At 35.4% G+C, this 11,990-nt stretch overlaps 1 protein-coding gene across 1 annotated transcript; it reads left to right on the top strand.

Moving 5' to 3' along the window:
* The first annotated feature begins 313 nt into the window (after positions 1 to 313).
* LOC131631111 (uncharacterized) lies at positions 314 to 916 on the top strand. The gene is made up of 2 exons (XM_058901889.1): positions 314 to 635; positions 678 to 916. The coding sequence occupies exons 1-2, from the start codon at positions 314 to 316 to the stop codon at positions 914 to 916; spliced, it is 561 nt and encodes a 186-aa protein (XP_058757872.1).
* The last annotated feature ends 11,074 nt before the right edge of the window (positions 917 to 11,990 follow it).

The following is an 11,990-nucleotide window of genomic DNA, read 5'->3' as shown; positions in this document are numbered from 1 at the left end:
AATTATTAAATTAAGGAATGGTGTTTGGTGAATAATTCCACTGTGATGACATGTGTTTATGATATAATTTGTTTTATTTAAACTATTTTACGCAGCAGGTTTTTGATTGTGTTTGTGTGACACCCTATGTGCATATTTGTTTACATTCCTATTATTACGCCTTGGGGTTTTAAGGTTTTATATAGTGGTATTAGAGCAGGTCGGTCCATCCGGCCAAGTTTTTGTATGTTATCGGTTCCCTGGTAGTCGACTAGTGTGTGAACACTGTCGAATGCTTTGTTTATTCTAATGTTATTTGCCCATATGCAAAGATATGAGTGGAGGAAGAAACGATGATGCAATTGCTGAAGCTTTGGAATCATTGGCTCAAGCAATGGCTCAGAATAATCAGAACAATCAGAATGGTGGGGCCGTTAATGAATTCTGTGGATTAGGGATGTTTCAGAGAAACAATCAGCCGACTTTCAAGGGTAGACATGATCTAGAGGGTTCGCAAACATGGATCCGTAAGATTGAAAATATTTTTAGAGTAATGGCCTGCACCGACGAACAAAAAATGTTGTTCGATACTCATATGCTATCAGAGGAAGCCGAAGATTGGTGGGATAATGTGTATCACATAATGGATGATGAAGGTACTGAGGTTACTTAGGATGTGTTATGAGTTGGATTTTTAGAGAAGTACTTTCCAGAGGACGTGCACGGTAAGAAAGACATTGAGTTCCTTGAGCAGAGGCAAGGGAATATGACAGTTGATGAGTATGCTGCTAAGTTTGAAGAGCGTATGAAGTTTTGTCCATACTATAATAGTGCGGCTGTTGGGGATCTATGTGAATCAAGTTTGAGAGTGGCTTACATCCTAAAATCAAGCATGGTTTTGGGTATCAGGAGATTTGGCGGTTGTCTGTACTGGTGAATAAGTGCATGATATATGATGAGGAGAGTAGAGCCTGATATGCTCACTATAAGAGACTGAGTGAAAAGAAAGTGAATGATCAGAGTCGTGGAACACCTTATGGAAATCCGTTTGATAAGGGTAATCAGAAGGATGATCAGAAATCTGCAGGTGGGAAATAGAAAAGTGGGGGAAGAACTCCTACTTTTGTGAGATGTTTTAAATATGGTGAGTTTGGGCATCGTATTTTTGAGTGCAAGAACATGACTATGAATTGCTTCAAGTGAGGGAAGTTAGGCCACCGAGCTTCTGAATGTAAGAGTAATACTTTGACTTGTTATAATTATTAGGAACAGGGTCATAGTAGTACTCAGCGTCTAAAGCCAAAGAAGGAGCAGTCAGGAGGGAGAGTCTTTTCCTTTTTTGGAGCAGAGACTGCTAAATTAGATAATCTGATTTTAGGTACGTGCTTTATTAATGGTATACCTATTGAAGCGGTAAAGCGGCAAGCAACAAAAAATTTGGAAATATTTATCCGGGAATTTATCGTGTCCAAAGAGATGTGTGCCATTCGACATATTAATTCATTCTTGAGTTTGGTTATCAAATGTGCAGGAATTTAAAGTTATGAACATAAAAGAATTCATTCATCAGCGGAATAGAATTATCAAGCATGTATATAATCTACTTCTCACAAACTTAAACTTATTGACCGAACATACTCAACTTGTAACCTATCAATGTTATCACATGTCAACAATACTACCCACAATATTATCTAAGTGACGATCTCTCAACCACGTAAACAACACATGAGATATCCAAGCTTCCCGTAGATGCCGATCTCTCAGACAAACACGACCATTCAGAAGCATTAAGCACTGACACTAAGTGATTATCAACCTAATCCATCTCTGCAATTAAGTTAATAGATAATTATCCTAGATAAACATTAGAGCCATACGTCTCCATAGCGACTCAAATACATTAGCAACAAAGCAAAAATCCAAGATAATAATCCACAAAGATATGAAAGCAAGCTTTATACAACATAATGATCAACAAATATACATGAGTTCATAGTAGATCTACATACAAAACCCAACAAAAGAGAAATACAAAGAGAAGAGAAAAAGAGGAACCAAACATTTCTTGGTTTGTCAACATCAATCAATGAGGAATCCGTCTCTCGATCATCCAAATGCAAGCTCCAATGTTGTTTTCTAGCCTAATATACCAAAGATTGGAGGTTTGATGGATTGGGACCAAAAATACCCAAAACATAACCTAAAAAATGTGTTTTTGCCCCTTTTAACGCACTTCTGTCCTGCCAGATTCGCCCGGAGGAACAATGGCTTCGCCCGACGGAACACACCAGTACAGCAAAAAGTTCTGCATTGTTTCGGCCGTAACTCGAGAACCGTAACTCTGATTTGCGCCCGGTTCGAAGCGTTGGAAAGCTTATTCCATGCTCTATCCAATAATGAATGAATATCAACTAAATTGATGATTTATGTTTATTTGATTTTGAGATTTATTCGACGATTCGCTGGTTCCGTCGCTCAAAATTGCGCGTTTTGAAGCCGTGTCTTCGACACTTTATTGCATATGCTCCAAAAGCGACTCGATATCTACAAAATGAATAGAAAACTATCAAATGGTATATAAATGAATAAAAACTCAATTAAATCCTATTTATACATATTTATACAAAAAGCGGGGAATTATTCAGAGAATATAATACAAAAGAATCGATAAGTGCCACAAAACAATAGTAAAAATAACGAATTTCAGGCACTCAACACTCTCCCCAACTTTATACTTGTTTGTCCTCAAACAAGAAACAAACAACTCAAAGAAACGAAAGCGATCAACCAAAGAATCACGAATCGACAAGTTTTGAAAAACGGAAACAAATGTATGGCTCTAATGAAAAATGGTACACACAAAGTAAATACTTACCACTAAACTACGACGATAACATAAACATGAAACAAACGCAAAGTACAAATAATATACCAAACATTCTAAAACAATACTAGTTCAAAAATGAATCACACCTAGCAAAATGAAATCATCGGTAGATGACAAACACACAAAATAAGGTAATTTCACTCTTCCACAACCTTGCAAACAAAAGACTAAATTATGCAGTCATCCAAAAATTATGTTGAAAACACAAATGCAAGAATCACAAGGACTTTTCAAGGTTGTAATGTTGCTTGGTTAACAAACAAGGGATAATTCCTAAGGCTAATCGAAACAAAATTTTGCCCAAACCTAAGGGAGTGATCAACTCACAAAAGTTCAAACACAAAATTCCAATCAAACTTCCTCATCAACCCACATTTCACAACAAAGCACCATACTTATTTGCAGAATTATTCAAACTCTTTTTTTTTTCTTTTTCAAAACTTTTCTCTTTTTTCTTTCTTTTTCTTTTCACTTTTTTTTTTCACATATTTTTTTTTCTTTTCTTTCAACCTCATAGCAATCAACCAATAAGTACACAATCATTCTCTCCCTAACTTGAATTCAACCATATTATCAAAATGTGAATACTCCCTACTTTCTAAGGCAAGGTAAAAATTCAAACCAAAAATCATGGTTAAGGGTTCAAGAAAACAAAGAATCAACATCCATACAAAAATGAGAACCAAACACTCATAGACAAGCATTTAGCAAAAACAACATGGACATTGACAAAAAGGCTCAGAGGAGGTACTAATGATCACACACTCACAAGGTGAATTGACTATTTGGCCAAGGTAGTTGTGCTCAAAATGAAACAAAAATGCCTTGATCCTTTTCATGCTTTCATATAATCAACACAAACAAAATATTAAGCATAATAAAATCCAGTTAGAACAAGAATGTGGTCTCCAGCATATGTAAATAATGGAAAGCTACCTCACAAAAAAGGTGGGAACTAAAGTGATTCACAAATGAACAAGTATACAAAAGAATGAATGACATAAAAGTTGTAAAAAGCCTAAGTATCCTGAATATGCTACAATCTAGAAAGCGATAAACACATACCTCGAACGTGTACAAAATGTTAAACTCTATCATTACCATACATCCGCAAGTCGCAACGATCAAACTTGATAAATCACCAATTGCGACCTCAAGCTATCGAGTCAAACTTTGAACACAAACAATCAAAAACTAAAGAAAAATTATAAACAATTTACAAACGTTGGGGTGCCTCCCAACAAGCGCTTGTTTTACGTCGTTAGCTCGACGCCTTTATTGAGCTCGGTTAGTAACTTCATCCATCATGCCATGGTGAGAATTCACCGCGCAACCTAAGAAAGTGACCTAACAAAAACTCAACAAACATAAAAAAAAAACAAGAATATTTACAACAATAAGTACACAACACAAATGATAAGAAAAATAAAACATTTGGTGAAATTAGTTAAACAAGTTGAAAAGTAAAGATTTGAAAGTAAAGGACTATCCGAGTTCAACTTGTTTAATAAGTCAACCAAACTAAAATAAAACAAGTATAACTATACAAAGTATATAAATTCACAAATGTAAGATATTTACAAACTCAAAAACAAAGAAACAATCGCAATTCAAAGCACATCCCCGGCAACGGCGCCATTTTGTTGGAGCGGTAAAGCGGCAAGCAACAAAAGTTTTGGAATTATTTATCCGGGAATTTATGTTTCTAAGCCTCCCTCTACCAAAAAATGAAGGTTGATGGAGTTGGGAACAAATACCCCAAAACCATAACCTAAAAAATGTGTTTTTGCCCCATTTAACGCACTTCTGTCCTGCCAGATTCGCCCGGCGGAATAATGGCTTCGCCCGGCGGAACACACCAGTACAGCAAAAAGTTCTGCATTGTTTCGGCCATAACTCGAGAACCGTAACTCCGATTTGCGCCCGGTTCAATGCGTTGGAAAGCTTATTCCATGCTCTATCCAATAATGAATGAATATCAACTAAATTGATGATTTATGTTTATTTGATTTTGAGATTTATTCGACGATTCGTTGGTTCCGTCGCTCAAAATTGCGCGTTTTGAAGCCGTGTCTTCGACACTTTATTGCATATGCTCCAAAAGCGACTCGATATCTACAAAATGAATAGAAAACTATCAAATGATATATAAATGAATAAAAACTCAATTAAATCCTATTTATACATATTTATACAAAAAGCGGGGAATTATTCAGAGAATATAATACAAAAGAATCGATAAGTGCCACAAAACAATAGCAAAAATAACGAATTTCAGGCACTCAACAATACCTTTGATTACTATTATTGACACTGGTGTAATACATTTGATTATATTTACTGACTATGGGAGAATATTTAATTTAGAAGTGTCTTCTATGAATGGTATCATGGTCATTGATACCCTAACTAATGGTTCAATGACTACTTAGTTGGTGTATGTGAATTGTCCTTTGACAATTTATGTTAGAGATTTTAGAATTGACTTAGTCTGTTTTCCACTAAGTCAACTCGATGTTATTCTGGGGATGAATTAGTTGGAGTTCAACCATGTGTACATTATTTTCTTTGTGAAATCAGTGAAGTTTCTTGAATCCAAGGAGAGCACAAAGTTGAGTTTTATGACTGCGAGACAGGTAGGGGTGTCCTTGAGAGAAAGTGCTTAAGTATTCATGATGTTCGTGTCCTTGAGAGGGGGAAGTGATAGAATGATTAGTGATCTACCTACTGTGTGTGAGTTTCCTAAAGTGTTCCCAGATGACATTAGTGATTTGTTGTCGATACATTAATCAAGTTTTCCATAGACTAAGTATCTGGTACTAGCCCTGTATCGATGGCACTGTATAGAATGTCTGCTTTAGAGCTGAAGAAACAGTTAGAGGATCTTCTTGAGAAGAAGTTTGTTTGACCGAGTGTTTCATCATGTAGAGCGTCAGTGCTATTAATTAAGAAGAAAGATGGTAGCATGAGGTTGTGTGTTGACTATCGACAGTTGAACAAGGTTACTATTAAGAATAAGTATCCTCTTACAAGAATGTATGATATGATGAATCACTTGGTTGGTGCTTGTGTGTTTAGCAAGATCGATTTGCGGTCGGGTTATCATTAGATTTGTGTGAAGTCCGAAGATATTCCAAAGACTGCATTCAAAATAAGGTATGACCACTATGAGTATTTAGTGATGATGTTTGATGTGTCTAATGCGCCTGAAGTGTTTATGGAGTATATGAATAAGACATTCCATCCATACTTGGATAAGTTTGTTGTTGTGTTCATCGATGACATTTTAGTGTATTCTAAGACAGACAAAGGGCATGCAGGAAGTTTTGCGAGAGAAGAAATTGTTGTAAAGTTGTCCAAGTGTGAGTTCTGGTTGAAAGAAGTGATTTTTCTTGAGCATGTAATTTCTAGTGGAGGTATTATTGTTGACCCGTCAAAGGTTGATGTTATGCTGCAGTGGGAGACTCTAAAGTCTCTCACTGAGATCATAAGTTTTCTGAGTTTGGTTGGTTATTATAGGAGTTATATAGAAGGCTTTTCGAAGTTGGCATTGCCTTTGACTCAATTGACTTGAAAGGGTCAAGCTTTCGTATGGAGTCTGCAGTGTGAAGAGATTTTTCAAGAACTCAGGAGGAAGTTGACCTCTGCGCCAATTTTGATTTTGCCAAGTCCAAGTGAATCCTTTGTTGTGTATTGTGATGCTTCAAAAAGGGATTTAAGTGGCGTGCTCATGCATCATGGTCAGGTTGTAGCTTACTGTCATACCCCAAAATTTTCCCATCATATTTCAAAATATTTTGGCTCAAGCACTGAGAAATGAGCCCGACTATCTCTCTCCTAAACAATCAACCCACAACTAGGGTTTTTCTTCTTTCCAAGTAAAATTAACTTCTGAAACTTCAAGTGGACTTCATGGCCTCTCATATGCCTCATAGTATCCTTATGCCAAGATTAAAGCTTCAATTCCTAAGATTGCTCAGTCAATTGCTCAGAAAGTCAACAGTCGACTAGTTTGACCTAAAAGTCAACTATGGTCAAAGTACAGTCAAAATTCCTGATTTTTGGTCAACATCCCCATTTTGAAGTGTCATTCATCATTTGATCAAGGTTTGATCATGATTCATCAAGGAAAGCTCAGAAATCAACAGAACTCATAGTTGCTAAATTAGGGTTTTTTAAGAGAAAGTCAACTGAACTTTGACTAATCATATCTCTTTCATACTTTATCAAAAATTCCCCAACCAAAGCCTACTCTCAAGGAAATTTAATTCTCTACAACTTTGATGTTGGGACCAAGGTCAGAAATGCTTCCGCATAAGAGATATAAGCCAAAACATTACAGGTCCTTCTAGAAGCTCGCAAAAAGCAATTTTTTGTCAGGAGCCATATCTTCAAGATAAGATCTTTAAATGGAAAAAAGGTTCCAAAGTGGCTTATATAGGACATCTTGGGCTTTCCAGAAAGTCCTAGAAATCTTCCATATCTTAAAAATTGAGGGAGATATGACTTGTCAAAGTTGGACAAATTTGAGTGAAAAATATGAAGCAAAGATGGCTCGAATTGGATTTTCTTGCAAATAGGCCCAAACTTTTAAGGTCCAAACTTGTTCCTCAAGTCATCAAGGAGATATAATCCCAATGCCACGAATTTATAGTGATTATTTGATTTTATATTGAATAAGGGTTGATCATGATTCATCAAGGAAAGCTCAGAAATCAACAGAACTCATAGTTGCTAAATTAGGGTTTTTTAAGAGAAAGTCAATTGAACTTTGACTAATCATATCTCTTTCATACTTTATCAAAAATTCCCCAACCAAAGCCTACTCTCAAGGAAATTTAATTCTCTACAACTTTGATGTTGGGCCCAAGGGCAGAAATGCTTCCGCATAAGAGATATAAGCCAAAACATTAAAGGTCCTTCTAGAAGCTTGCAAAAAGCAATTTTTTGTCAGGAGCCATATCTTCAAGATAAGATCTTTAAATGGAAAAAAGGTTCCAAAGTGGCTTATATAGGACATCTTGGGCTTTCCAAAAAGTCCTAGAAATCTTCCATATCTTAAAAATTGAGGGAGATATGACTTGTCAAAGTTGGACAAATTTGAGTGAAAAATATGAAGCAAAGATGGCTCGAATTGGATTTTCTTGCAAATAGGCCCAAACTTTTAAGGTCCAAACTTGTTCCTCAAGTCATCAAGGAGATATAATCCCAATGCCACGAATTTATAGTGATTATTTGATTTTATATTGAATTTTTATTCATTTAAAATTATATAAATCAAGTAATTAAGATAATAATCAAATATTTGATTGGAGAGAGATATCTAACCAAATTCAATCACCATTTAAATCATGTATTTGATTCAATTTCGTGAAAAATAGATTAGAAAGAGAAAGATGGGATTTGAACCAAAATTAGAATGAATAATATCATATTTTATCAAATTTTCAAGAGATCAAAAACTCAAAGATCCAATCCCAACTTTTACCCTAATTCATTCCATTATTTATACACATCATATTGATAACAAAAGAGGACGAAAAAGAGGTGAAAGACACTAGGGTTTCAAGGTGCAAAAATATCAAAGAAAGGTGAAATTTTCGTGCTCTTGATTCAAGGACTTTCCAGGCCAAATAATCATCTTAAACCACTCCTAAGGTAAGAGAGGGTAAGGTCACATTGCTTTTAAGTTCTTATAGTGTTCATGATGCTCATACAAAACGTACACATTCACGCATATTTTTGATTTTTTATACCTTGCGATTCTTTGTGTTTTTCCTTGAACTAATCGTTTGTGTAAGTTCCTGACGTGTTTTAGAGGAGATCTGAGTCTTTAGGTGGAAGCTTGAACGTGTATAGCAATATCCACCATTGTTAGGGCACAAACGTGAGCTACTTCAGATCCAAGGTTCCGTACCGTTTCAGGGCATAAAAACAACACCATTGAATCCGCAGAACCTTACTTGATATATCTGGGTACTTTGTTTTTCATTTAAGAGTTAATTTCGCAGGTTTGGAAATTTTCAGAAGTTGCTATGAAAACGTTTGTAGCGAAACTATAGCAGTATGGCAACAAGTTCGTAGATAAATTTATGGCCCAAGGAAGAAGATGATGATGGACTATTGACCCCACGCGTGACCACATCACTGGTTGGTCAAAGAATTGGGTGTCTCTCTCCTTCTGTGATTGGTGGTGCGCGCGTCCGTGGGGCCCAGATCCAATGCGCCTCATGCTCATGTGCCCACCATGCAACTCCATCATCTATCCATCAGATCTTCATCCAACCAGATCTAACGATCCAGATCGCAGGACCATCATGCACCCTCAGGAAAGCGTCACACACGATTGGCGCCAGGTCTTTTAACATTTTTTTAATTATTTATTTGTTTATTTGCATTATAACTTGTTTTGTCTTTTTTTAGCCAATTAAAAACCTTTTTCAAACAAAAACCTTTTTTTTCTTCTAAAAAAACAATTAAAAACAAATTAATTTAGGGATTTATGTTACTAATTTAATTGTTGATTTAGGTTTTAGTCAATATTAATTTTTTAGAACTAATTTATTTTAATCATCTAGAAAATTAGGATTAGTATTTAATTGTTAAATTTAATTAATTTATATTTTAGTTTAATTAGTTATTTTAAATTAGGATTTAATTTTAGGTCAAATAATTTTAATTAATTAGATAATTTAGGTTTATGACTAATCTAATCCGGGTTCGCCTTCAATTTTCAAAAACCTTTTATTCTTCCCTTTTTAATTTTCCTTGCAATCATTCGAGTTTATCCTGTCTTATTTTTGTGGTTTGCCCTTGTGGCTTGTAATAGTTAATTAGGCTTTATTTTCGCGCTCAGTTCTTCACTATAATGTATCTCCCCCAAAGCCTTGTAATAGCTTAGGTTTTTTTCCTGCCTTTATTTTTCTGCCTTACAAGTGTTTATTGTAATAGCGTAGGAATTTTAATTCTGCCTTTATTTAACTGCGTGGTTAGTAATCCTAGGGAGTGCAAGCCTTGTTTAAAATAAATTAGCCCACTAATTACAAGATAAATATCTGAATCTAACCACATGATTGTGCCACACACACACACCTTTAGGGTAACCCTTTTCATGCTGCATGTTGCCTTTTTAATTACGATTCTAAAATAGTCAAGTCCCTCGATTCCGAGGATACCTAAAGCAAATGCTGCCTTAATTCATTGAAATCATCATATGAGATCTAGTCCCTCGATGTTGCCTCGAAATAAGATGATTGTCCCAATTGCTAAGGTATCCTCGCTGGTTGCCTAAAGAATAAAGACTATTCTATCCTTCCCTAGACTACCTGCCCTCTTTATGGTAGGGACAGTCTTATGGCAAACGATAATTCCGATGACCCTTTTTTAAATCCAATGAAAGGACTACCTGCCCTCTTTATGATATGGATAGCCCTTTCCCATTAAAGTCTAAAAGAACAGAAATTTTAAACTTAAGGGTAATTGTTTTTAATTGCTTGTTCTATTTAAACTCAAGAATTACTTTTCACACCTTCTTTTCAAAACGACTTCCAAAAGGCTACGCTTATTTACAAGCTAAAGTCCTTATTCCAAAATCTTTTCTAAACACACACGACACTTCGAACATTTCAAACAAAACAAAGTGAGCTAAGCAATTAAGAGCCCATGGATAACCATGGATACAAAGGGTGCTTACACCTTCCCTTTGTATAACTTACCCTTGAACTCAATCTCTTTTAAAAGGTCTTTTCCCGTTCTTTTAGCCTTTCTATACATTGGATAAAATAAAAGTCGGTGGCGACTCTTGCTGTCCGCAACATTTTTTTAAAGTCAGTTCTCCCACCGTATTACACTTATGCTTTGCGAAAGTTGAAGGTTCATGAGAGGAACTATCTTACGCACGATCAAGAGTTGGCAGCCGTGGTGTTTGTGTTGAAAATTTGGAGACATAATCTGTTCGATTCCAAATTTTAAGTGTTCAGTGACTACAAGAGTTTAAAGTACTTGTTCGATCATAAGGAACTGAATATGAGGCATAAGAGGTGGCTTGAATTTCTGAAGGACTACAATTTCATTTGAGTTGCCATCCTGGTAAGGCTAATGTTATGGCTGACGCTTTGAGTAGAAAGTTTTTGCATATGTCGATGCTTATGGTTCGAGAATTAGAGTTAATTGAGCAATCCATAGATCTTAGTCTAGTATGCGAAAGGACTTCCAACAATGTGAATTCAGTTATGTTGAAGCTGAACAATGGCTTTCTTGAAGATATCAGAAAAGGTCAAAATATCGACTTGAGCTTGAGTGACCAATTGGTGCTAATCAATCAAGATAAATGTGGTGGCTTTAGGACAGGCGAGAATGGTGTGACGAGAATCAGAGACAGAGTTTGATTTTCAAATGTACCAGAGCTAAAGAAGAGTATTCTTGAGGAGGTTCATAGGAGCGGTTTGAGTATTCATCCCGGTGCTACTAAAATGTATCAGGATCCGAAGAAGATATTTTGGTGGCCAGGAATAAAGAAATATATTTCTACGTTTGTGTATTCATGTTTAAATTGACAAAAGTCAAAGATTGAACATCAAAAGCCACCAGGTATGATGAAACCTTTGAGTATGTGGAAATGAAATAACATTTCTATGGATTTTGTGACAAAAGAAAAAATGAATTCGATCTTTCTCCCAAAAGGCCATACATAAAGCTCCTAACGACTTCACGTGGACTAGCCCTCAGTGCAACAAATTACAATTAACTCCACTTACAACTCCACACAATAAGGAGTTGTCCTCGTTGTACTTCTTAGCAAGTATATTATTGATAAATTAATAATTAATATTATATTAAACTTTTGTTGGAAGGTCCGGGGAGTGTCGAGAGTGTCAATAAAAACTACATGTTCAGAATCTTTAAAATCTTGACACTTCATATCTACTCAAAACCTTAAAGTAATGAGTGTATGCATCATTTTTCTTATAAATTCAACATTTTCTCAATTGGTAATCAATATGAAAATTAACTACTCCCAATTGAATTCAACAACTTTTAAAAACATCTATTAAATCAAAATAATTTATTTATATAAATGCAACAAATTAAGAGGGACCTTAATACAATATTTTTAAAGTCA

This window comes from Vicia villosa, unplaced genomic scaffold (assembly GCF_029867415.1).
Source record: "Vicia villosa cultivar HV-30 ecotype Madison, WI unplaced genomic scaffold, Vvil1.0 ctg.000775F_1_1, whole genome shotgun sequence".
Taxonomy (NCBI): Eukaryota; Viridiplantae; Streptophyta; class Magnoliopsida; order Fabales; family Fabaceae; genus Vicia; species Vicia villosa.
This window is presented reverse-complemented; position numbering and strand designations above follow the sequence as displayed.

Excerpts from the sequence above, each read along its gene's own strand:
- LOC131631111 (XM_058901889.1), top strand. The coding sequence starts at position 314 with ATGAGTGGAGGAAGAAACGATGATGCAATTGCTGAAGCTTTGGAATCA. Across the intron at positions 636-677 it reads TCACATAATGGATGATGAAG|AGAAGTACTTTCCAGAGGAC; the intron begins GTACTGAGGTTA and ends TTGGATTTTTAG.